This window comes from Lampris incognitus, chromosome 6 (genome assembly GCF_029633865.1).
Source record: "Lampris incognitus isolate fLamInc1 chromosome 6, fLamInc1.hap2, whole genome shotgun sequence".
Taxonomy (NCBI): domain Eukaryota; kingdom Metazoa; phylum Chordata; class Actinopteri; order Lampriformes; family Lampridae; genus Lampris; species Lampris incognitus.
The window spans coordinates 49,245,626-49,273,589 of record NC_079216.1 but is presented as its reverse complement, the minus strand read 5'-3'; the positions used below and the strand labels follow the sequence as shown (position 1 = coordinate 49,273,589).

The 27,964-nt window shown below is 40.6% G+C and overlaps 1 protein-coding gene across 4 annotated transcripts; it reads right to left on the bottom strand.

Annotated features, from left to right (window-relative positions):
• Nucleotides 1-610: 610 nt before the first annotated feature.
• LOC130113785 (ubiquitin-conjugating enzyme E2 Q2-like) lies at nucleotides 611-27,964 on the bottom strand. 4 transcript variants are annotated; one of them, XM_056281411.1, is made up of 13 exons: nucleotides 27,785-27,964; nucleotides 23,770-23,874; nucleotides 23,505-23,627; nucleotides 23,369-23,425; nucleotides 22,770-22,928; nucleotides 22,583-22,667; nucleotides 22,346-22,406; nucleotides 22,154-22,244; nucleotides 22,014-22,072; nucleotides 19,619-19,667; nucleotides 19,427-19,522; nucleotides 6,160-6,226; nucleotides 611-4,420 (listed from the first exon to the last, which is right to left on the bottom strand). In XM_056281411.1, the coding sequence occupies exons 1-13, from the start codon at nucleotides 27,941-27,943 to the stop codon at nucleotides 4,389-4,391; spliced, it is 1,143 nt and encodes a 380-aa protein (XP_056137386.1). In that variant the 5' UTR covers nucleotides 27,944-27,964; the 3' UTR covers nucleotides 611-4,388. The 4 variants fall into 4 exon arrangements, with proteins under 4 accessions (XP_056137386.1, XP_056137388.1, XP_056137387.1 ...); XM_056281413.1 differs by having other exon boundaries at nucleotides 22,785-22,928; XM_056281412.1 differs by having other exon boundaries at nucleotides 22,770-22,925.

Here is a 27,964-nt window from a genome sequence, read left to right as displayed (position 1 = left end):
TTTAGCCAGTGGACTTGTTTTAAAATCATCTTGGCACATGCTGGCCTAAAGCTCATGTTAACAACACTATTGTAAATGTATTTATTCATAAAAGGAAATGCACTGGTGTACAATGAATAGATTACTCAGAGGATGCAGGACTGTCAGCTGCTCTCAACCTGGGCTTTCAGGAGTGCCTGTCAAACAGTCTCCTGTCACTGTTATTCATTCCTAACAATATATTTTAATATGAAATAATAATTTGTGATATTGGGCTATACAAATAAAATTGACTTGACTTGACAACTACTTTATAGATGTTCTCATCCTAACTGGAGTGGATCAGTGTTCAACTACTGTGAGTTTGAATGTCAAAGGTAGGGTGCAGACTTTACGTGAGTGGAAAAAAAACATGCAGTTGAATGACAAAATCCATTTTGAATGAGTCAAACACGCCCACTCTGTTTTACAACCAGAGCTATACCTTTTATCTGTGTAACCTATGCCAAGGATCAGCAATTCTGATCACAAACTGACACCCAAGCCATTTGACATATAGTCAACCATTTTTTTTTCTTTGTCCAGAACATCATGGGGGGGGGAGAGAGAAAAACTTAAACAATAACTTTAAAATTCTTTATTCATAAACTTGATGCAAGTTTACAAATTACTGTACATGGTCAAAATTTCTTTTAATGAAAAATGGAAAATCAAAACCAGAGCATGCCGACGGCGCCAAACTTGATAATCTGCCAACCATACACTGGTGCCAGAAAATGAATTCACAATTGAGATAGACGAACCTTTTCAATACACTGTTCAGTTAAAAAGAAGCGTGCAAATCTACTCATCATGGCATGACTATTACATGTGAATGATCTTTTTAGTATCCCCTCTGACCAGAGTTTTGGCATTTGGAGTCAAGCATTAGAAAGGTGTATAAAGACTCTTATGGGTTGTTGTCAATGACCCGAAAGGGATTCTTCAGTGAGGAGTTGGAGCTGAGGACACTTTCTTGTAAAATCACCTCACCATCCTTCCTTCTTTGCCCTCATTATCTCTGAACCGCCATGATTCTGAGGTGTAACAATAGGATGTAGACTGGTGTGTTGAGAAATAGACCCCCCCCAAATTTAAAAATATTTAGTTCACATCTTATTTGTTTTTGTATTGACCTCTCTAGGCACATTATCGCCATTTGTGCAAAAACATTAAGAATCAGGAGATTTTTTGGACCTCCCAGACTGTGAAAAACATATATCCCTTACCAATTTAAAGGATGAAGACAAAATACAACAATGGGTTGGATGAGCCATTGCATGGAGTAGAAATCATGTCAATACAATACTATGCAGGTCTGATCTTTCATTAGAAATGCTCTGTAATTGCCCTCCCCTGACAGTGAAATATATTATTGGAAACTTAAGTCGGTGTGTCAAGCTTTAAATTATAAAGCTCATTACAGATGTTTCAGTTCTTTGAGTGGATAAAAGTCTAAACTGAGGTTACAGAGCATCATAACGTTCATAAAATACACATTTTTATGTACATGTTCCCCTCCAAATTATGGTTTGTTTACCTGAGTTGTCTTTCAAAACTACTTTTGCAGACAGTGTTAAGAAAAGAATTGCAAAAGATCCCATAGGTGGATATACAGTGTTTGTCTTGGGGAACAATAGCACTGATGTTTTACCATATTGCATGGTGAAGGTTAATCTTAATGTCTCTTGGGCATTCTAAGTTTCAGAGTAGGCCTAATCCTTATTACACACCAATACAGAAACCAAAACATACCCCTTGATATATAAAAGGTAGCAAACTAAGTCCATTCGATTTACTTCCTGGCTGAAGAGGCTTAACAAATTAGACAGCAGAGTATATGAGGACATGGATGGCATGGGGTGAATACAACTGCATGTAATGTAACAAAGTAATCGTTTACTGGGACACTGGAAGGATTAACTACAGCAGAGGTAAAACACTACAAGCAATATTTTTACAAAAAATATTGCACACAAATTTGGTGCAAGAATGGGTAGAATGAAAATCTAGCAACCAAAACATTGAATTCTTCTTTGGAAGCCCATCTTAGCAGGGTTCTGTCAAACAGAGTGATTTCTGTCGGAAAAATCTACGCATATTCCAAAAAGGGGATACAAAAGCAGTCACGAGAAGGCCCCTGAACAAAAAGGTGGTTATCAACTTTGAGCACATAAGGGGCTTTAGTTTCCGAGCAGCACAAGGTCAGCGGTAGCGCTAACGCAGGCGTACTGACAATTTTGTTGGACACAAGGTGGTTTTTCTCTCGTCTGGGCGTGTTTGCTAATTTCTGGACTCGCCATGCTATCATTTGCCCCGAAATGGCTGTGGAGGCACAGCAGAGGGTGCATCAATCAAAATCAGGTGGCACAATGCTAGATTGGTGTCAAATAAAACCAAATCTTACACCTGCACCTCTGCCTGGTCAGGCCAATTCTTAGTGCAGACACAGGTGCTGCGGTAGTTTCCAGGCTTTAAGCCAAGGTGCACTAAGCATAGACTCACGCAAAAGTTGCGTGTGTGATTTTTGTAGATGTTATACTGGCCTATTTTCTGAATAATTGATGACTACTATCCTAAACACTTTTAATCACAAAACATTGTCTTCCAACATAAAACGGTCAACGTACATCATTATGCACGGAAAACAACATGGTGACAGGAATTTCAATAGTTCAATTAACCTCATTCAATCTGAAAGAATGAACTGATAGCCTAGGCTAACTGATCCATGATCACAACTTTTTAAGGTCTCCTGCTGTGTTCATAGAATGTGCAGGAAAGAGAGGAAGACGCTGGTGAGAATGAAGACACGTTCAACAGTAGCCTGTCAAATAATCATGTTTGTGTGTTGTCTCATATCACATTGGAGTTGGTGTTAATCTGTTGTATGCACACTTGGTGACTCGGCACCTCCCGAACAATGACATTAGTTTCCTCCTGGGAGGAGCTTTTCTGCCTTAGCTGGTCTGGACTTTCGCCGTCCATTACGAAACTGACAGTTCACCATTGCAGCTAGAAAAGCGCTATATAAAATGCAAGTTGATTGACTGATTGATGACAGAGAGCACACGCTGTTTTTAAAGGAAATGAGAGGAGCTGATTTGATTGGCCATAATTGAAGACAGCCCCCATCACTAACTACTGATGATTTATTCTCTCTAATTCACCCCTTTTACAACTGCACCTCCATTGTACCCAATTACTGCCAGCACAGCACATCCGGAAATTAGCAAAAAAGTATTGGCCATATTTTAGCTCGCCTTGTGCCATGAACTAGCGCCAGTGCCTTCAACTGCGTATCAATTATCTGTTGAGCATAACCCAACAGATGCCATAATACATGCTTTTCTGTTGTGATAATTTTTTTTTTAGATAACCTATGCAAACTACACATTCTAACATGGTCTTTGCCCACTAGTCCTGATGTATGTATTCAGCTCAGGTCTATTTATTACCTACCTGCCACTGATCTCAGTGCTGCACCATTACATTTTCATTTTGTTAAACTCAAGTACATTTGTTACTTTAAGAAGCTACACCAGGGGTAGGGTATGCAGGGTAATTAGGCTCTCTTCGTTTAAACACACACTTCTTAAAGCCCACTGAGGCAAATTTGTTGGGGATAATGGGCTATACAAATAAAATTGACTTGACTTCTTTTTAATGAAACTGACTAATTGCTGATCTGGGATGTTTATCAAACCAGAAAAGTCTTTTTTTATTATTATTATTATTATTATTTCTTCAACAATATCTGCACTGCAAACCAGTGAATTTTCAATAAAGAAAAAAGAAAAGAGTGCCGTCAGTAAAAATGTTTTATGATGAAACTCCACTTCAAAAGCTTCAACATCCTTCGTCTTAAAATTTGACCACCAGAGCATTCTGTTAAAATTATACATTATGGCCATGAGAGTTTGGGAGTTTGCTCTAAAACAGAGCTTTTCTTCTGGGCAGCTTTAACTGGTGTTAGAAAGGTTCCCGTTTAGGAGGCGGAAGTTATAGTTTGACAAGCCCACTTTGTCAAAGCAGCTAAAGGAAAAAAGCACTTCCTCATTTTAATAGGGTGGAAAGGTTTTTAAGGACAAATGAGCATATTGAAAGAGGACAGCTGAACCCCCCACACACATCATTCTCCTCTGCAAACTTTGAGGGGAGAAGCAAAGTGATACTGGAGTTAAGTCTTGCCCATGATCGAGAGACGAAATACTTGTCTATTGAGCCAACGAGATGAAGAATTTGCCAGTTGGTTTCCACAAGAAAAGATGATATATTCCCAAATAGTCAGGGGTGGAAAAATATTCCAAAGAAAACAAGATATTTTGACCCAAAGACACATGTTCCCAGTGCACAGTGGTTGTAGTTCCTTATCCATCCTCTTTTGGAGGTGTGTACCAGCCTGTAAAAAACAAAACAAAAAGAGGGCACCCGTGGCAGTGATCTATAACAGCGAGATAACACAGTGCATCCGGAAAGTATTCACACCCCTTCACTTTCCCCACATTTTGTTATGTTACAGCCTTATTCCAAAATGGATTAAATTCCTTTTTTTCCCCTCATCAATCTACATACAATACCCCATAATGACAAAGCGAAAAAGGTTTTGTACATTTTTTTGCACATTTTTGAAAATAAAAAACTGAAATATTGCATGTACATAAGTATTCACACCCTTTACTCAGTGCTTGGTTGTGGCACCCTTGGCAGCGATTACAGCCTCAAGTCTTCTTGGGTATGAAGCTAGAGGGCTTGGGACACCTATATTTGGGGTATTTCTCCCATTCTTCTCTGCAGATCCTCTCAAGCTCTGTAAGGTTAGATGGGGAGTGTCGCTGCACAGCTATTTTCAGGTCTTTCCAGATATGTTCAATGGGGTTCAAGTCCGGGCTCTGGCTGGGCCACTCAAGGACATTCACAGACTTGTCCCGAAGCCACTCCTTCATTGTCTTGGCTGTGTGCTTAGGGTCGTTGTCATGATGAAAGGTAAACCTTTGCCCCAGTCTGAGGTCCTGAGCACTCTGGAGCAGGTTTTCATCAAGGATCTCTCTGTACTTTGCTCCATTCATCTTTCCTTCGATCCTGACTAGTCTCCCAGTTCCTGCCGCTGAAAAACATCCCCACAGCATGATGCTGCCACCACCGTGCTTCACTGTAGGGATGGTATTAGCAAGGTGATGAGAGGTGCCTGGTTTCCTCCAGATGTGACATTTGGCATTCAGGCCAAGAGTTCAATCTTGGTTTCATCAGACCAGAGAATCTTGTTTCTCATGGTCTGAGAGTCCTTTAGGTGCTTTCTGGCCAACTCCAAGCGGGCTGTCATGTGCCTTTTACTGAGCAGAGGTTTCCGTCTGGCCACTCTACCATAAAGGCCTGATTGGTGGAGTGCTGCAGAGATGGTTGTCCTTCTGGAAGGTTCTCCCATCTCCACAGAGGAACGCTGGAGCTCTGTCAGAGTGACCATCGGGTTCTTGGTCACCTCCCTGACTAAGGCCCTTCTCCCCCGATTGCTCAGTTTAGCTGGGCGGCCAGCTCTAGGAAGAGTCCTGGTGGATCCATACTTCTTCCATTTATGAATGATGGAGACCATTGTGCTTTTCGGGACCTTCAAAGCTGTAGAAATTTTTTTGTACCCTTCCCCAGATCTGTGCCTCGATACAATCCTGTCTCGGAGGTCCACAGACAATTCCTTTGACTTCATGGCTTCGTTTCTGCTCTGACATGCACTGTCAACAGTGGGACCTTATATAGACAGGTGTGTGCCTTTCCAAATCATGTCCAATCAATTGCATTTACTACGGGTGGACTCCAATCAAGATGTAGCAACATCTCAAGGATGATCAGTGGAAACAGGATGAACCTGAGCTCAAATGTGAGTGTCATAGCAAAGGGTGTGAATACTTATGTACATGCAATATTTCAGTTTTTTATTTTTAATAAATTTGCAAAAATTTCTACAAAACCCTTTTCACTTTGTCGTCATGGGTTATTGTGTGTAGATTGATGAGAAAAAAAAAGCAATTTAATCCATTTTGGAATAAGGCTGTAATATAACAAAATGTGGGAGAAGTGAAGGGGTGTGAATACTTTCCGGATGCACTGTATCTAACAAGAACCCATCATTTAGAAATGTTTACTTACCATTCTTTTCGTGAATCTGCACGAGGGATTTGTATGACTGCTGTGCTCTGGCAAGATTGTACTGGTTCTGAAAGAAAAGTCAGGTCATGTTATTGCAAAATGTTATGCTCAAAAATCCCACTGTAATTATAGCAAAATGTACATATCAGGGCTGTACACAGCGACATGGATGTCACACGTGCTATGAAAAAAAAATTGGTCTGTGCGATGAATGAATTTACCACAGTAGCACCAGTGCGATACAGTTTTGCATGAGAGACAGAGCCGGTCTTGCACTGTTTGGCAAAGCCACAGTCCTTATTTCATTTTTAACATGTGCCTGCACATTGTTTTTAATGACAATAAATTGAATTGAATTAAACTGAACTGAATTGAAATTGAATTGGTAGTTGTCTATTGTACAAGGTTGAGGAGAGCCTGGAGAGGTGGAGGGAAGCACTGGAGAGAAGAGGAATGTGAGTCAGTAGGAGCAAGATGGAATACCTATGCGTCAGAGTTGTGGACTCGAGTCACATGACTTGGACTCGAGTGCGACTCGGGTCACAAATTTGATGACTTGCGACTTGACTTGCCAAAATGAAAATTACTTGAGACTTGACTTGAGACTTGACATCTATGACTTGGACTTGGACTTGAGCTGGATGACTCGAGAGAACTGTTTGAGTGTTTTCTCAATGTTTATGCGGGATGCACCTCTCTCGTATTTTATTTTGTAATCATTCTTCATTTCCAGCGCGCACACAGTTACCTACGCACAGGCATCGCGTAGGGCCAATCAAACGTTTAGATGGGCGGGAAAACAAAAATACTCAAATCTAATTGGAGGTACCATCATGCTACTCAAAAACTAATGTCAGCTCTATTCAACATGAGCGCACAGTTTTCAATCATGGCAAGTGCAGCTGCTGGAACGATTCCAAAAATAATTATTTACAGCTATAAGAACTTCGAAGTTGTTGGGAAGAAAAGGACTGCTGTTTGTAAAACATGTGCAGCAAAGTTATCGGATGGGATTTCAACAATGTCACACTTTGTGCGGCATCTGAAAAGCTACAAAGAGAAGTAAGTTTGTTTTCTAGGCTACAGGTACAGTAGCGTGTGAGTGGTCAGACACACACACAGACACAATCTGCCCGTTAGGAATACGCCAGGCTATATCGCCCAAACATCGTCTCAATCTCATCTCAACAATAAAATTGAACGTACTGTTCTGTTTCAGAACACCTAACAGCGAATATTCAATTATGTTGGCCCAGTGGGCAAACGATGTCTGGGCGATGTAGCAGTCACTGGAATGAGTTAGCATACCCCCTGTTGCCCCCTGATAATTAGCCTATCAAACACTGTTTCAGTACATGGTTTCACGTATCATACTATAATACAATATGATATAGTTTTAAATATGGGTAATATAATGCGGTTCTCGAGAAAATCAGCCCATTCCGAACGGGCACTGAACTAGTGGTATTCAATCGTGATTATGTTTACACTGTTTTTAATTGAGCATTTAGACTCGATGCTCCGAATTATGTGCTACCGACGACTCCTGCCGAGGGACTACAGATGCAAATTAGCTTATAGCTAATTCTGGTGCAATATAGTTATTGTGCATTGTCCCTGTCAAATAAACAAATAAAAAATATGAAAGTATCTCCATGATTCAAATTAATCTAGTTATATACTGTCTTTGGAAAGATTTTTCTCCATTGAATTATAAACATTTATAAATACATTTACTTGTTTCATGAAACCAAAATTAATACCTATAATTTCCTATATTACAACACTTTTTGAATGGCACAATGGCAATTGAAATAATGCTCAGAGCATGACACACAGTGCACTGCACCCAATATGAAACATAGCCTACTAAGCATAGGCTTAGATTAGAGCCATGGGGTAGTAGGTTATTTCACAAAGCTGGCTAACTAAGTAAGCCTCACTTCTGCGCAGAGTGAGCCCCGGATCAGCTCTTTTTACTTCAATCCATGTTCCAGATCTGAAAGGTTTCCAGGGTTTACTTTGCGCAGATGTCAGGTATACTCAGTTAGCCAGCTTTGTGAAATACTCCCTTGTGTCTAGTCCAGTGGTTCTAAAACCTCCATGGCTGTGACCAAAAACGCACCCCTATATATTTTAATGTATGCTTATTAAGTACACATCGTCACGTACATCGGTACTTAATACGCGTACATAAGCAGGGTGCGCCTTTCGTCACACACAGCCCATGTATTTATTGAATTACACCAACAGCACCCCTGATTCTACTAATCTAAGGAGTCAAATAATTAAAGGTAGGGAAGGCGATTTTTTTCAGAAGCACTTTTTGTTATATTTTTTGCAATTCTCTTTACATCCCGACAGCAATCAATAAATAAAATGCCCTGAAACTAAATTAAAAAAATAAAAAGAGTAATCTGTGGAAGTCGCAGGACCGTTATAAACCCATCCAATCATTTTAAGGTGTCCGGTTAAAATGATTGGATGGCCTACCTGCCTGTCAACCTATCTACCTCCAGCAGTAGGCTAGTCAGGCAGTGCGTGTTTTGGAGGAGTGGCTTTGGAGGGAGGCGATAAAGCCCTAGCCAACTTGATATTTTGCAAGTGCAATGAATTGTAGGTCGAACTAGACAAACAGAGAGAGTGTTTGTTTATTGTGTATTGGAATGATCAATATGTTTTGTATTGTTATTAAGAGTTGTGCGCTCATTTGTGATTTAGAGTGTGCCTTTTATTATTTCTTAGACGTAAAGCAAAATCCAACTGTTGTCCAAATTTTAACACAATAAAATAATTATTTCTAACATTATCTGTGGTTTATTTATGTACTATTGTAATGAAACAATTTAATATTACCTGAATTTAAAAAAAATGTGTTAAATTGGTATAAAACACACTACATTTGAGACTTGATGACTTGACACATGAAATTAGGGACTTGTGACTTGACTTGACCTGAGCTCGGTGACTTGGGACTTGACTTGAGACTTGCCCTTAATGACTTGGGACTTGACTTGAGACTTGAAGGTTAAGACTTGAGACTTACTTATGACTTGCATAACAATGACTTGGTCACAACTCTGCTATGCGTGAATGAGAGGGAGGACAGTGGAATGGTGAGGGAGCAGAGGTGATGAAGGTGTATGAGTTTAAATACTTGGGGTCAACTGTACAAAGTAACAGGGAGTGCAGAAGAGAGGTGAAGAAGAGAGTGCAGGCAGGGTGGAGTGGGTGGAGAAGAGTGTCAGGAGTGATTTGCGACAGAAGGGTACCAGCGAGAGTTAAAGGGACGGTTTACAAGAAGGTTGTAAGACCAGCTATGTTATATGGTTTGGAGACAGTGGCACTGACAAAAAGACAGGAGGCGGAGCTGGAGGTGGCAGAGTTGAAGATGCGAACATTTTTGTTGGGAGTGACGAAGAAGGACAGGATTAGGAACAATTATATTAGAGGGACCGCTTAGGTTGGACGGTTTGGAGACAAAGCAAGAGAGGCAAGATTGAGATGGCTTGGACATTTGTGGAGGAGAGATGCTGGGTATATTGGGAGAAGGATGCTGAATATGGAGCTGCCAGGGAAGAAGAAAAGAGGAAGGCCAAAGAAGAGGTTTATGGATGTGGTGAGGGAGGACATGCAGGTGGCTGGCATGACAGAGGAAGATGCAGAGGACAGGAAGAAATAGAAACAGATGATCTGCTGTGGCTACCCCTAACGGAAGCAGCCAAAAGTAGTAGTAGTAGTAGTAGTAGTAGTCTATTGTACAATTAAAAATCATGTCCCCGGCTGCATAGACTCCATACATCCAACACCAATTCCCACAATTCCTCGAAAGTGCTCCGCTCAGTGTGAGCATGGATTTTCATCACAAAACTGCATTAAAAATACTACCCGCAGCAACCTCGATGTCTCCACTGCTGAAGACTTAATCCACATCAGTACAGAAGGCTGTCATTGGAGGAATTCCACCCTGGCCAGGTAGCAGCAAAATGGACATCCTCTTCTAAGGGCCAGGAGGCTCGATACCTAAATATGTATATTTGCCGAAATCGATTCCAGAGCTCTTTTTTCTTGATTATTGTTGTTGTTGTTATGTGTAAGGTTACATGAGGCTGTAATAAACCACAAAGCAGTTCTTATTAACTACTACTAATACTACTATTTTCAGCTGCTCCCATTAGGGGTCGCCACAGTGGATCATCAGTTTCCATTTCTCCCTGTCTTCTGCGTCTTCCTCTTTCACAACAGCCACCTGCATGTCCTTCCTCACCACATCCACAAACCTCCTCTTTGGCCTTCCTCTTTTCCTCTTCCCTGGCAGCTCCATATTCAGCATCCCTCTCCCAATATACCCAGCATCTCTCCTCCACACAGGGTGTGAATACTTATGTACATGCAATATTTCAGTTTTTTATTTTTAGTAAATTTGCAAAAATTTCTACAAAACCTTTTTTGCTTTGTCATTATGGGGTATTGTATGTAGATTGATGAGAAAAAAAAGGAATTTAATCCATTTTGGAATAAGGCTGTAACATAACAAAATGGGAAAGTGAAGGGGTGTGAATACTTTCCGGATATATTTTTTGGGAGGGGCTGGTGAAAGACCTAAAACATCATTGACTAAGTTATCTGTAAAACCAACTGGAAATATGTTGCTCCTGACTAACATGGAGTTAAGGTGTCTGGTGATATACAACCCGTCTAGCCTAGCAGCACTTACCCTGTTCCCTGAAACCTTTACCCATGTGTACTGTCTGGTTTTTAAAATTTTTATCCTCCAAGCATCAATTTATTCAAATAACTTGGATTAAGTGATGGAAATTGTGAATGGGATTTTTCACTTGGCCTGTTCAGTGTGAAGTCTGTAGTGCAGTTCCAATCCCCACCCATGTCTGTGTGTGTTTCTGAGTGCAAAAACCAAAAAATTCCACTCTCATCTGCCTATCTCTCCCTCCATTAATGTTTAAAGATCCCAAACTTGAACGCTGCATGGGGAAAAGAAAGATGAAAATCAGAAAAACAAATGGGATGGCTAGAAAGAAAATATTAACACCCTGTGATTCATTTGCTAGTTTTTTGTCTTTCAGTGTTCTTCCCTTTCTTGTGAACAGGTGCTTTTTTTCTTAAGGTGGTGACATGCTTTCTTAAATGATAACTTCTTTCATCTAATAAATCAAACCCTACAAAGGTTTTGCAGTGCTGTGACAGTTTTGAGTAATTTAGTTTTGTCCAGAAAATAATCAATTAATTTGACAGACTTGCCAAAACTTTCATCCAAAAAAACATCGATTTCCTCCAAAGTGTACAGCTCATTGGTTGGTTGCTAGGAATCTGTTCCCATGCTGTCTGAGACCAACTCATACTCAATTTTATCATCATTCTCCTTCTCTTGGCTCTAGGTAACAGGCGTGTCTGCTGCCACCTCCTCCCTGTCACTCTGCGCCTCCTGCCCGGGCTCAGCTGCAGCAGCTGCTGGAAGGTTACGCACGTAGCAGTGCCACTAACTCCACGCACACTGATACAGTTACTAAATCATGTATGGCCATTTTATCTTGATCCGAATCCTATGGAGTTTAGGAGACTCCAGGTTTACATTTTGTGGGGTTTCACTTTTTTCCCTGTGGCCATCGGTCTCGTGTCCCCCCCCGGCTGATGGCTTCCACATCCTCCGCTTCCCACTCTCTATGCAAGCAAGCGAAGCACTTGTGTCCCACGTCCCTGCACTCAAAACACTTCATGGTTTAGCACCCTCATACCTACGTATCTGACTGCTTATCTGATTATGTTCCGAGCCGCTCTCTTAGATCCTCTGATGCTGGCCTGCTCACTGTCCTTAAAATGAACTACAAAAAGTATAGCAAAGCAGCATTTGGTTTTTATGCAACAACGGCTTGGAATGGACTCCCCCAATAAATAAGAGAAGCAATATCCATAGATAGTTTTAAGAATCAGCTCAAGATCCATTTTTATGCTCTTGCTTTTAATTAATTTCATTTTATTTCTTTTACTCTTATTTTTTATCTTGTACTGTGGTTTTATTTCTTGCTTTGTTTTATGTTTTTTGCCTAGGTCTGTGTTTTATTACTTTTAACTTATTTTATCTGTATTGTTGTTGAGTTTTATTGTTTCCCTTGTTTTTAATGTAAAGCACTTCGAGCTGCATTTTATGTATGAAAGGCGCTATACAAATAAAGTTTATTATTATTATTACCTGAACTTGTATATACCATTTTGGCTATGGGCTTAAAATTACATTATTATACATTCATAATTCATAAAACATCACTCTATGGAATCTTGATTGGCTGTGGATTGGTAACGTCAGTCCGATATCCGATGAGTGAATTACGTCAGTATCGGCACCTGATACCGATATTGGCTCAGATCTGTCCCAACTCTAGGCCAAATAGGAACAAGTGGCCAGCAGACATGCTAGATCTGACATGTGCACGCATGCATGCACACATATGCACACATATACGCACGCACACACAATAGAGGTCCAAAAATATTCAGCATATTCACGATTATTGAAATCGCTATTTTTTTAAAATCTGATTGCCTATAAAACAAATTAATTCAAAAATGCGCTACTTTGGCACTGATGCAGCCGCCTCTCTGTCGGTAGTCACCACTCTGCGGTCTCGAGCAATGTCCCACCCACAGCACTATCTGATTGGTTACACGTCACAAGTAATAGCCTATCAAAACAAGCTATGGAATGGTCTTAATGATGAGTTGAAATTGTGTAGCTCGCTGTTGAGTTTCAGAAAATCTTTAAATGTAAAATAATTAAGGATTAAAACTTAGTATACATTTTTCTTTTTTTCTCCTTTTGTAACTCTGATATTCTAGGTTAACTTAAGGACTGTATAGGATAGGCAACAATAAGCCATGGGCTTCAACCTATTCCTTTTTCGGTTATTGATTGATTGAGTTTTGTTGTGTGAAATGGACTGACGTAAATATGTACAATGATGTTTTTTATTTTTTTTCCTTTTCTGTCTATCGCATATGAACACAAATGTATAACTGAAATAAATCATTCATTCATCCATTCAAAACACATTTACAGACTGGAGCAGCTCTGGTGAGCCAGCAGAGCTGTTTCGAATTTAAGGCAGCAGACATTGCCGAAGTTGCAACAGACATCCCAATCATCTACGCTGAAGTTGCAAAAACACCACAATTTTATGATCTATTTCTATGATGAATAGCATGCTCAGTTTTCCCAGTTATACCACTGAAAATGCCCACTTTGTTGCAGTGATATACAGTTAACTATGATGATATAATAGTTCATTTACGTAATGATAGCTTTAACTTTGAGTGACATTGGTGCCAGTGCAACTGTAACTTATTTTAGCTACCATATTGCAAACGTTATATTACTCGCCTGTATGGGTGGGTGTTTTTACATGTTACTAGTGTAGTGCCCGTTCAACCCAGCCACTGACGATGCACAAGCCAGTGCATTCTTAGGGCTGGTCCCAAGCCCTGATAAATGGGGAGAATTGTGTCAGGGAGGGCATCCGGCATAAAACTTTTGCGAAATCAAATGTGTAGATCATAAATAAGATTTCCATACTGGATCGGTCGAGACCCAGGCTCTAAGGACCACCACAGTACTGTTGTGGGTGAAGGAGAAGGAGAGGAGGAAGGCATGTCCAGAGGCAGCGGGAGAGGAGGAAGGGTAGGGGTGTGGATGTGAGAGTCGGAACTTTGAATGTTGGCACTATGGTCAAGGGACACAGCTGGCTGATATGATGGAGAGAAGGAAGCTAGATATACTGTGTGTGCAAGAGACCAAGTAGAAGGGGAGTAAGGCCAGGAGCATAGAAGGGGGGTTCAAACTCTTCTACCATGGTACTGATGGGAGGAGAAATGAGGTAAGGGTAATTCTGAAGGAAGAATATGTCAAGAGTGTGTTGGAGGTGAAAGGAGTGTCAGATAGAGTGCTGAGTATGAAGCTGGAAATCGAAGGGGTGATTATGAATGTCATCAGCACATATGCCCTGCAAGTTGGGTGTGAGACGGAAGAGAAAGAAGAATTCTGGAGTGAGTTGGATGAAGTGGTGGAGAGTGTACCCAAAGAAGAGAGAGTGGTGATTGGAGTAGACTTCAATGGGCATGTTGGCAAAGGGAACAGAGGTGATGGGAGGTATGGTGTCAAGGAGAGGAATGTGGAAGGATAGATGGTGGTGGATTTTGTGAAAAGGATGGAAATGGCTGTGGTGAATACATATTTCAAGAAGAGGGAGGAACACAGGGTGACGTATATGAGTGGAGGAAAGTGCACACAGGCAGACTATATCTCATGTAGGAGGCGCAATCTGAAAGGGATTGGAGACTGTAAGGTGGTAACGGGAGAATGTAGCTAGACAGCATCGGATGTTGGTCTGTAGGATGACTTTTGAGACCAAGAAGTGGAAGAGAGTGAAGGCAGATCTGAGGATCAAATGGTAGAAGTTGAAGAAGGAAGACTGTTGTGTGGGAGAAGTTAAGACAGGCACTGGGTGGTAGTGAAGAGTTGCCGGATGGCTGGGCAACCACGGCAGAAATAGTGAAGGAGACAGCTCAGAAGGTACAGTGGTGCCTGAAAGTTTGTGAACCCTTTAGAATTTTCTATATTTCTGCATAAATATGACCTAAAACGTCATCAGATTTTCACACAAGTCCTAAAAGTCGATAAAGAGAACCCAATTAAATAAATGACACACAAGTATTATACTTGGTCATTTATTTATTGAGGAAAATATTAGAGCCAGGTGTTTTCAATCAATGGGATGACAATCAGGTGTGAGTGGGCGTCCTGTTTTATTTAAAGAACAGGGATCTATCAAAGTCTGATCTTCACAACACATGTTTGTGGAAGTGTATCATGGCAAGAACAAAGTACATTTCTGAGGACCTCAGAAAAAGCGTTGCTGATGCTCAACAGGCTGGAAAAGGTTACAAAACCATCTCTACAAAGTTTGGACTCCACCAATCCACAAGTCAGACAGATTGTGTACAAACAGAGGAAATTCAAGACCACTGTTACCCTCGCCAGGAGTGGTCGACCATCAAAGATCACTCCAAGAGCAAGGCGTGTAATAGTCGGCCAGGTCACAAAGGAACCCAGGGTAACTTCTAAGCAACTAAAGGCCTCTCTCACATTGGCTAATGTTAATGTTCATGAGTCCATCATCAGGAGAACACTGAACAACAATGGTGTGCATAGCAGGGTTGCAAGGAGAAAGCCATCGACTGAGCTGGGAAGGATGTGCAGGTTAGGGCAATCAAGGATAGAGATGGAAATGTGCTGACAAGCAAAAAGAGTGTGTTGAGAGGGTGGAAGGAATACTTTGAGGAGCTGACGAATGAAGAAAATGAGAGAGAGAAGGTTGGATGATGTGGGGTTAGTAAATCAGGAAGTGCGGTGGACTAGCAAGGAGGAAGTGAGGGCAGCTATGAAGAGGATGAAGAGTGGAAAGGCAGTTTGTCCAGGTGTCATACCTGTGGAGGCATGGAGGTGTTTACGAGAGATGGCAGTGGAGTTTTTAACTAGATTGTTTAACACAGTCTTGGTAAGTGAGAGGATGCCTGAGAAGTGGAGAAGAAGCATACTAGTACCGATTTTCAAGAATAAGAGTGATGTGCAGAGCTGTAGCAACTACAGAGGTATAAAGTTGATCAACCACAGCATAAAGATATGGAAGAGTAGTGGAAGCTTGGTTAAGAGGAGAAATGATGATTAGCAAGCAGCAGTATGGTTTCATGCCATGAAAGAGCACTACAGATGTGATGTTTGCTATGAGAATGTTGACAGAGAAGTATAGAGAAGGTCAGAAGGCATTACATTGTGTCTTTGTGGATTTATAGAAAGCATATGACAGAGTGCTGAGAGAGGAGGTGTGGTACTGCATGGTATGAGGAAGTTGGGAATGGCAAATAAGTATGTAAGAGTGGTGCAGGACCTGTACGAGGGCAGTGTGACAGTGGTGAGGTGTGCAGTTGGAATGACAGATGGGTTCAAAGTGGAGATGGGATTACATCAAGGATCAGCTCTGAGCCCTTTCTTGTTTGCAATGGTGATGGACAGGTTGATGGAAGAGATCAGGAAGGAGTGTCTGTGGACTATGATGTTCGCGGATGACATTTGTGCTCTGTAGCGAGATTAGGGTGCAGGTTGAGGAGAGCCTGGAGAGGTGGAGGCATGCACTGGAGAGAAGAGGAATAAAAGTCAGTAGGAGCAAGACAGAATACATATGCGTGAAGAAGAGGGAGGACAGCGATGGCTGCAGTGGGGATGCAAGGATTAGAGGTGACAAAGGCGTGTGAGTTTAAATACTTGGGGTCAACTGTTCAAAGTAACGGGGCGTGTGGAAGAGAGGTGAAGAAGAGAGTGCAGGAAGAGTAGAGTGGGTGAAGAGTGTCAGGAGGGATTTGCAACAGAAGGGTAACTGCAAGAGTTAAAGGGAAGGTTTACAAGATGGTAGTGAGACGAGCTATGGTGTATGGGTTGGAGACTGTGGCACTGACGAAAAGACGAGGTGGAGCTGGAGGTGGCAGTGTTGAAGCTCAGGTTGGACGGTTTGGAGACAAAGCAAGAGAGGCAAGATTGAAATGGCTTGGACATGTGTGGAGGAGAGATGCTGGGTATATTGGGGGAAGCATGCTGAATATGGAGCTGTCAGGGAAGAGGAAAAGAGGAAAGCCAAAGAGGTGGTTTATGGATGTGGTGAGGGAGGACATGCAGGTGGCTACCGTGACAGAGGAAGATGCAGAGGACCGGAAGAGATGGAAACGGCTGATCCGCTGTGGCGACCCCTAACGGGAGCAGCTGAAAGTAGTAGTAGTAGTAGTACTAGTGCAGTGCCCGTTCATCCAAACTTCAAACTTAATACTCGAAGGAATATGGCTGTAGTTCTCCCCTCCGACCACAATCTGGGTTGCAATGGCAGAGTGGTGCTGTTTGTGTTTCTGCTCGTTGACTCCACGGGAAGTGAAGAAGCAGAATTCATTACGACTAACTTCACTGAAAACTGTACTGCTTGCAGCTTTCTTGAGAACTGCTCAGCCAAACAATTTCACACTCAACACTGCACTTCCTTCGGTCCTCAGCAATACACCCGCCAAGTGTGAAGTCGATTAGATGAATGGTTGTCGAGATAATCCCGTCCCTAAAATACGGGGTCCTCCTGTATTGGAAAATAAAATGCCGCGTCTCATATTGAATCAATAAGGGACACGATTTGTCCCGTGTTTTCGTACACATCGTTTCATATATACACTAGGTCTTCAAAGTGATAAGAATAACATCAAGGAAAATTATCCATCTATCCATTATCCAAACCGCTTATCCTGCTCAGGGTCGCGGGGATGCTGGAGCCCTTCCCAGCAGCCATCGGGCGGCAGGCAGGGAGACACCCTGGACAGGCCGCCAGGGGGAGTGGAGAAGTTTAATTTCAGTGGTGGGCTACAGACCGACAAGCTCTGCGTGTTGTGAGATTGCACGTCAGTGTCAGCATCATTGTTGCCATTAGGCCTAACTCAGTGGTTGCCTTGTACAGTTAAAAATAGTACCCTCAGTTGCTTGCAGTTACTGATAGTTTCCATTTGTTTGGGATGTACACAATGTTATGTTTGTGATCTTTCAGTCTTGTGTCAAACCAATCAGTTATTACAAATCCAAAGTATAACAGAAATATTTTTGTTACAGTTGTAAGTATTTTTTTTATTTTCCCCCCTTTTTCTCCCCAATTACACTTGGCCAATTACCCCACTCTTCTGAGCTGTCCCAGCCGCTGCTCTACCCCCTCTGCTGATCTGGCGAGGGCTGCAGACTACCATATGCCTCCTCCGACACATGAGTCACCAGCCGCTTCTTTTCACCTGACAGTGAGGAGTTTCGCCAGGGTGACGATCATGCCATTTCCCCCAGTCCCCTCCCTCCCAAACAGGCGACCCGACCGACCAGAGGAGGCACTAGTGCAGCGACCAGGACACATACCCACATCTGGCTTCCCACCCGCAGACACGGCCAATTGTGTCTGTAGGGTTGTCCAACCAAGCCTGAGGTAACACGGGGATTCGAACCGGCGGTCTCTATGTTGGTAGGCAATGGAATAGACTGCCACGCCACCCGGACGCCCTGTTACACTTGTAATTCTAAGCGCTTTAATTATTTTGTTTCGCAATATAGCACTTCAAACTGTGTGTATTGACGTATTGGATTCCCCCCCAAAAAATAAATAATAATAATTACATCATCAGAGGGGGAATTTCGGACTTGCAGCAGGGGGCAGGGAGCTTGTGTGTGTGTGTGTGTGTGGGGGGGGGGGTCCCTTATTTCTCCACACAGAAGGTGGCAATCCTAGGACAGACATCCATACATGCATACAGACAGACTTCCTTCCATTTCCTTCCTTCTATTTTAGCTAGACAGGTAGCCGATGGTCATAATAACGATAATGCTGAGTCTCATAGAGCTAACTTGAATGCAATAGCGAACGTCAACATGTTTATTTGTTGATCCATAATTTAGCCAGCTGACTAGCAAAAAAAACTGATAAGATTACAATGTTATTTATTGCTGCTGGAAGCTCCCTGCACCTTTTGTTTTAAGATAATGAAATGTTCTATTTTAATTAAACATATGTTTAAAGGCATTTCAATTAAATTTTGTGTTGGAGTTTGTGTTATTCTAAATTTCGACATCAAGATTTTATTTTCATTTTCATGCAAATGTATATCGTTGGAAATATCGGCTATCTGTCTCCTTGATTACTAATAAGCGGTATCAGCCCTGAAATAACTGTATCGGTCGACCCCTAAAACACACACACACACACACACTACATATGTGTTGACATAAATTTACTGAGATTTTCACTGCTAATTTGAAGTGTAATATTGATGTTTTGTATACAGTTATGTCCCTGCAATTTACCGTTATGAGCAAATAAAGACAATGTTTGTCTGAAAATATTCCTTGTTAAGGTTTGTGTGCCCTGTATGCAACATGATTGTCACATAGCTGTTTAAGTAATGAACTACATTACTTGTAGTTGTTTTTAGAGATGGTAACAGATGTTTTATACTTGTGCTACAATTTAGTGGCTTGTCCTACAAAACTATCAACCTCTGTAGCGCCAGTGCTATGTGCAAAAACAGTTAACGTTCAGCTCTGCATATGCGTTTTCACACAGACTATTACTATTCTGTCACTTATTTCTACATAAAAAAGAAAACCTGTACTCTCTAATGCATGTTGACATGTGGTTACCTTATTGGCTCCAAACTGCACCCTGGCTTTTCCTTTGACTAGGGTAGCATTAATCTGCATTATAACAGATTCTATGGAATAGGCACTGCTCCAGCCCTGGGGGGAAAAAAATCCAAATAGATTATTCCACTTCTTGCACAATTTTAGTAAATAAACCTGTGTCATTGAGTTCCATCAAATTTAATTTCATACCTGTTTTGTGAGAAGCTCCATGCATAAAGCCCCTCCTCCTAGAACATAACTTAAAAGGACAATACGGAATGTTATCACTAAGCATTCATTATTTTTGGGAAAGTGTTCAAATAAAGTAGGTATGGATGTTTACTTGAAAAAATTAATTTCTAGAGTTCAGTCCCTGTATGTCAAAGTAATTTACAATGCGTTTATTTTGGATCCTTTGTGTAAATATAATTCAAGATTTTTTTTTCTGTGTATAAAACAATTTTACTTTCCAGTCACAAGGATATTTGACCAATCATCACTGAATTACATACTCCAAATCTAAACCACTGGTTCTCCATCTGGTCTTAGGGTACCACCTGTACTGCTGGTTTTCTATTCTACTAGGTAGTTTTTTAAATTCACCTGTTGTTCCAGATATTCCAGCCTCCATTCAGGGAGGTGTTACACCTGAAACAACAGGTGAATGTATTTAACTACTTGGCTGAATAGGATACAAGTTGTACTTCTCAATAAGTGTACTTGTCTGTACTTGTGTCCGTCCTCAAGTAACATCATCTATTGCATCCCCAAGTACTGTCCCAAAACACAAGTTTGCATTCAGCTAAGAACACTTAAAATGCCTGAATGTGCCCTTAATTCGCCCACTTAATCGAGGGTGCATCAGTTGGTGACTTGGCAGACTTAAGATACACAAGATCCCTATATTCACTTAGATGTTAACAGCAATGGCAGAGACAAGCAATGCCCATAACTAAGTTATTATAATTTCTGTTCTACAACTGTTTCTTCACCAAATTCACTTGCAAGAAAATTTGTGGCAAGAAATCAAAAGTCTAGATTTCAAATATTTTCCCTTTTTGGAAAACTAATACCAATTTGTAAATTTTGCTCTGACTTTTGCTAGCTTCGGGTATTGCGTAATATCAGCAAGTACCTATCATCTCAAACTTGAGAATTCTGGGCAGTCTGATCTTATGAGTTTTTACTCCTAAATTCAACTTGCCAAGCACATTCTGCTGAAGAATGCAAGTTCATACATGGGGTACTCTGTATTGAGAAGTGTCCTGGCAGTACTGGTGATACCTGAGAACCAGATTGAGAAACACTGCTCTACACAATACAAAATCAACTTTGAAGTAGTTCACTATACACTTATAAGCCTACGAAGACTCTTCAAGGGGTTCTGATCTAGGCTTGGGCAGTTGGACGAATATATTGGTAATCAGTGACTGGCTGAGTCCAATCGGTGGCTGTTTTTTGGGGTGATTTTTTTGCTTGATTTATGTCCTTTTATTTTGCTAATTTAATGGTATGCCTCCTCAAGAATTCAAATCGGTAAATAATTAACCTGTAAAGCGCAATTTGCACGAATAGGAACTGGCAGTTGGAGTTGGGCCATAGGCACACTCTTGTTGCACTGATGTCCGATGAGTCTTTCACAAAACGGCAGTGAATAATTGATAATTAAGCTGTCTTTAGTGGTTGCTGTCCGACCAATTGGTGCTGAAAAGCAACGTCAACTCATAAATCATATTTGAGAACTAGACCAAAAACTATATGTGCAGTTGTGCACCCTGATCATTTAACAGCATAGCATATTCCTACCTGTTTGTGCATGTGGAGGCTGCCAGTGGCAGCATCTTTCATTGGACTTTTTTTTTCTTCCAAATCGCGCCTGACAGCTGTTCAGCCTGTCTTTACAGCTTATTGCTTAGCAAAGATCTTAAGGTGATTTATTTTGTTTAATTGAAGAAAAGTAGCCCATAGGCTGTAATATTTCAGTAAAATTAGATTTTCACATGAATGCTCAAGCAAATCGGTAGTGCTAGAATCTTTTGCTGGAAGTACTTATTTGCAAAGTCGACAAATTACTTCATTTAGGTTCTTTGGCTTGCGGTTGCACCCAGCTTAAAACCAAAATAATCCCAAATAGGGGATTTTGTATTCTTTTTTGTAACAAGCTCTTCCATGATTGCATTCGCTGAAAATGGCCGACGCGCAGGGGGGGGGGGGGGATATATCTGCAATCGCCAGTAGGAACATTTTGACATATTGCCCAACCTATTCTGATCTTCAACTCTGAGAAAGCAAGGTACAAATAAATTTGCCAAACCACTGAGTGAATCTAATCTTCCTCCTTAGGGTTTAGTTATTTAAAAAAAAATTAAGAAAACAAAAACTTTTAACATAACATATTTAACTACGTGAATAATGGTCCTTAAAGCAATTTGTTTTTCAAGGGACTGATTAGCCTACCATAAAGCACTACAAGTACAACTCTGGCAAAAATTCATAAATGCTCCATGAAATTGTGTGGCAGAGAAAAACGGCACTAGATGAATAAGGGTGAATATTTCAAGAGCCTTTCTTAAGCAAACTGGATAAGGGTTTGCTACACACTCACCCTCCGGAGAGCACAGGTGAAACAACCCGTACAAAAGGTGGATCAAAAGGAAAATTATCCTGTCAAAACAACAGAGAAATCTTCAGTTCCAAAACTTCTCTTTAACAAAATAGTCCAAAAAATTGGCCAGAAAAACTCACTTTATAAGAGAAATTGAGCAGAATGTAGTCCACCCCTTCCTTTTCCTTGAGAACCTGCAAGTCGCTATGCAGTGGACTATCTGGGTCTACCCTGTACCAACAAACAGCCAAAATACAAGTCAAACCTAAGACAACAGGCATATTAATTAACATGGAAAATGTATGAACAAGTGCATGTAAGACGGAACTTACGTTCGAATTTTGACATGCCATTCATAAAGGCTGTCATTGACTAGCTCCACTGAATAAATACCTGGAAAGAATTAAGGTAAACACAAGACTTTCATTTGGTTAGTTATCTACAATGATAGTTGCTCTCTCCCAGGGCAAAATAATAAAAAAAAAAATCACATTTTGAATAGTAAAAGTAGTATTATTTTTTTGTTTGGATGCCCAATTTGAGCAGGAAAAATATTCACTAGTGGTCACCTGTCTTGTAACTCTGTGATCGGTAGATCTCCCTGAGTTCTTTCATGAGGCGGTCTGAGGCTTGCACTGAGCCAGAGACTGCACCCTGCAACATGCATTACAAAGTTGGTCAAAATTACAGATGCCTAAAGGCCATACAAATAAAAGAATACATTGTTACTGTAAGTCAACAAGGAAAGGCACCTACCGAATGAGCACTTACATTCAAGTGATCCTGTCTCTGGTTTTTACGGATTTTCTCCAAAATGGCCAAATTTTCTTTCTCTATCCCATCATCCTCAGACTTTTTCCCATCAGCTGGCTCCTCTTCTTTCATTTCATAGTGGTCCAGGTCTTCAATGTCCTGCTGTCACAATGACAATGTAGATACAGGGTATAACATTACATACACAATGGAGACAAAAATGGAAGAGACCCTCTTGATTTTCTCCTTTCCAATTAAATGTATTATTCTACTTATAATTTTGTATTACCTCTTATGTACACTGCCTTTTATGTGCTACTTTTATCATACATACCCTCCTATGAGTACATAACATCAGCCTCTAATTGTATACATACCATACAGAGGAAACACTTATTTCCATTTTTATTTTTTGACTAACCTTTTCCTTATGATGTTAGTTTATATGCACATAATGCTACATTTTATGTTTTGCTTGTATATCTGTCAGGAACCTACAAAGCCACAGTCTTTGAATATGCAAACTTACATGGCTAATAAATTTCATTTAGATAAGCTATGAAAAGGTTGGATCATCAAATATTAATAATATAGATGGGCACCTCTCCCATTTCTTCCTCCTCTTCTTCCTCAGATGTCACCTCATCTGCTGGGCCATGCTATGGAGAATGGCACATTGTGAGGCACAAAGCCAACTCTTGCCCAACTTGAAATGTTACTTGGGCTTGCAATGCTTACCTTTCGCTCTTGGCAGATTGGCCCAGCAGGAAGAGGCTGGTCCAGCATTTCTACATCTGGATGTTGAGGCAGGTTGTAAAGTCGACAGAGATCACATATGAGACGTTTTAACTGCTGAAGGAGCTGTGAAAATCCACACAAATAATACCGTTGATGCAATTAAAAGCACTGTCACAATATTTCATTATGTTTCTGTACTCGTAACCCTGAGTGATGGTAGGAAATCTTAACAGGTCTTGGTAAAGTTGCATATACATCAACTTACTAATGTGCTGCCTTTTCTCACATCTTCTAAGCGCTCCAATACTTCAGCCAAACTGGGGTCATCAGAGTCAACAAACCATATTGGGGGTGTTGAGGGATAGGACTCCTGCAACAAAGAAGGTTATTGGACAAGGAAATTAGTTTTTCAGTCTTTAACGCTACTAAATAGAGTATCATACATTAGAGATGGACAGGGCTAGCCAACTAGTTCTTTAAACCTTTAGAAATGAGCTAAACGGTGTCAAATGCACTGGTAGTTAAAATGAAAGTCATTTTCATATTTAAGATACGTTTCAATGAAAAGTAGCGACTAACACAACTGTTATTTATGATTAAAATAATAAACATGTTTATTACTTTAACATAAACATGTTAAAATAATAAACAAGTATTCTAATTTTATGAAATCAGATATTGGGATTCTTACAAGTGTAAGATTAAGAAAACAATCGAGCAGGAGGAGGTTGAAAGAGAATGTGGTGAGTCAGTTATGAGAGAATTCCTTATGGAATCTCAAACGGCACATCGCCAGGAAGCACGACGATATGCAACACAAACATTTTAAGGGCTACGTGCTATAAATAGTCTGTTTTCAGTCTGTAATCGTTCCTAAATAAATGGTAGGCTATACAAATAATTTACTGTCACAGTTGTTTTCTTTTAAAGCTGAATATCATAGCTAATTGTTTCTGCAACTGAATACATTTCACATATTCATTCTGAATAATGCCTCACCTCGCTCATGTCGGCTTTAAAATTCGGAATAAAACCTTCTTTTCAAGGCCTATACAATAGCCTGTCACTGAACATACATAACTAAAAACAGGCCATTATTGCTTATTTATTTATGTTGGTGCTGGTGATGTCAAACTCTAGTGATAATTTCACAAAAAAAAAACAAAAACAAAGCTGAAAACCAGCACATTGGATTTTTATGCCCTTGAGCGCAAGTGATAACATAGCAGAGTGGGACGAGCAGGATAGCGCGACTGGGTGGAGTGCTTGCACAACCTCCTAAATCCCATATAAATTACATCAGTTTGGTCACTTTATTATTTTAGGCTAGTTGGTTAACTGAGGTTTTGTCGGAATCAATATTAAATGAAATGCCCATTCCTATTAGAGATACATATCATTTGACCATAAATACCATCTAAGAAGTCAGACATGCTGATCCTCTAGACACTGTATTCAGTGGAATACAGTTGTGTCATGGAGGTCCATGTGTATGTAGGTTTTCTTTCCAACCCGACACTACACAAAGCTGATTTCACTGATTAACACAACTACAACCAGACAGGAGAACTAATCGGTAAAATCAGCTGGTATAGTGTTGGGATCGAAAGAAAACCTGCATACACACGGACTTCAATGGCATATAATTTAACACCACTGCTCTAGACAGTTCAGTTTATCAAATTTCTAACAAAGCTGTGAATGACAACACCATCACTGTGGTCCAATGTCAAACCAAATATTTCTGACTACTTAGCCATTGAATCTGCATGTTTTCTTAACCCGCTGCAGGCTTCCAAAAGTAAACTCTGGCACTAGCTGCTAAGTAGCGAAGCATTCCACTGGACCCTCTGTTAAAGCTTTGATACTAAACACCAGCTGACAGTCCTTCAGGCACTTCATCAATACACGACAGCAGTGCCAAAATTTCTGATGTTCACCTTGATATTCATTTTTGTTAGGCATTTTTGTTCTTAGGTGTTATTTTCCCATTGCTGGAAACAGAAATGTTCACTAATCTTAAAGCTACATTAAGCAATATTTACAATATTAACAGTGAATCAAATGACCCCCAGTAATGTGAAAGGATCATTTGTATTTCCCATCAGCACTGTAGTCTACAACTCTCCTAAACCAGAGGCAGGCTTTGCCTTTACTTTAAACTCATCATTTACATTATTTGGCCCAAAGATGCCTCCATGCTACAAAACAGTGTAACAAACTTCCTTTATTCTCTGCCAATTTCACCACAGACCATGTTCTCAACTTGTGAGTTGCGCGAGCGGCTTATCCATGGTTTTAAAGCAAGGGGGAGAGGTGCCATCTTTGGGCCAGATAATGTCAACAATGAGCTGAAAGTAAAAGCAAAGCCTGTCTCTGGTTAAGGGCAACTGTAGACTGTGGTGTTGTTTCTCATTGCAATTAGCAGTAAAAGCGACCCTTTCACATTACAGGGAGTCACTCGAGTCAGTGTTAAAATCCAAACTATTGCTTAATGCATTTTTAATTTAATTTTAATCAAACACGTCAGGCTTTTATCAAATATTCAAATTAAAAGGCCACTTCCCCGGGTGTCAGGTGAAATGGAGACTGTTTTCTTGGCCCATGACAATTCACAGATTGAAGCAAGTCTGACTTCATGAACACATTGTGTTTATTGACATGTTTTCTCTCAAGCCACAAGAATTTTGCATATAAAGCATATCATACGTCACACAGTAAATCCATTCATCCATTCAGGAATCAGGAACAGTTGATTTGTCATTTCACTTCATGCACTTGCGTACAAGAAAAGAAACGGAATATCGTTTCCCCCAGCAGTACAACACAAAGACAAAAACACATCCAAAAACTACAAGAACACACATATCCAAACTAACACATATATTCAAACTAAACAAAAAAATTCTCTTCATTTGCTTATGGTTTTCCATGCCCAACATATAGTCTCAGAACCAGGCAAACTACAACTCCTAACTACAGGTAACAGAGTCTCCAGTTCACCTAATATACATGTTAAATGGGTCCGGATCAAACTAAGACCCCTTTGCAGAGAGCTAATAGTGCTATAAACATTAGGCTGCTTGGATAACCTACCCCCAGATAAAATCTTGTATCCCATACAACTTCTTCTCTATCTTCACCACTTTATTGTCAAATGAGCTGCAAGGTGTGCCACCAAAGCTTTAAGGGGCAGGCGAAAGTCCAATACATTGACGAAGGCAAGTGATGAGTTTCAAGATGCATTCAGTTGCATTGAGGAACCTTCACAGGTTGACCTACGGCGAGTCTCAATGTGGCATGACAACAGTGCTTCCTTATCCATGTATGGCAAGAAAATAGAAAATTGCCTGCAGGCTTTGTTCAATGTAAATGTCAGCGACATTCCCCCTAAAGCACAAACTTAGAGATGACGACTTAGAAGGAAACACAGCTGATTCATAACGCTTTAAATTAAACCGGCTTATCGCAGCAAGATGCATTTTCCATTTGTGATTTAGCTATGCCATGTACTTATAGTGTTAGCTGGCTTATTTAAATATTTTTTGTGATTGAGAACTCCACTTATGCCATTTTTTTGTGGACCACAACGTGAAGAATTATGCCTTTATCACAGTCGTGATTGTGGGACCACTACAAACACAGCTAACTATAATGTACCACAACGCTTGCCATGGGATGAGTCTATTTGCTGGAAAAGAAAAAAACCCACTGACGAATAGCGTGTAATTCTCCCTCTAAATGTGTGGATATTATTATTAGTTGCTGAGAACTGGACGTGCTCTTAGCTAGCTAGCGTTACATAATTTGAGTACTACATTATTGCAACACAGGATGAAGTTTTACGTTACGGTAGACGAGATGCGGGTCGACGAGGCTAAACAACTTTCACCATTAAAAACATATGTGTCGTAAACTTATGTTTAAGAAGCACGGCAATGAACACCAAGACGGTTTTGGTCAGCGAAAACGATAACACAGCCATCGTTACTTTCAAGTAGCTAACATGAGCTAACGCCGCTTCGATTAAATGCGAAAACTTACAATAAGCGATGCTTGGGTATACACTTTTTAGAAGGGAAAACGGAATCTGGTTTCTTATTGTTTTATTGCGTTTGGGTCGCTTGAACACTGACGGCAACTGACTTCGGGAGATAAAAACCCAGAACACAATCACACGTCGTTAACATGTAAACACGAAGCCTTACGTGAGATATTTTCGTTTCAGTGTATAGTCTGTGACTACGGCTAGCTTGTGTGCGAAGCTGGCCTATCCTTACCGTGATGTTGCAGTGAATGATAAGCAGTTTTTCCCCCGTTACGTTAAATTGGCAACTAAGCTCATCAGGCTTCCAGTCTATTATTCTGAATCGTTCGTGGTTCGGGTCAAAAATTGACTCCAGAAACTTCAATTCGGCCTTCAGCCCCGACACCGACATCTTCCACTCATCTCAAACCAG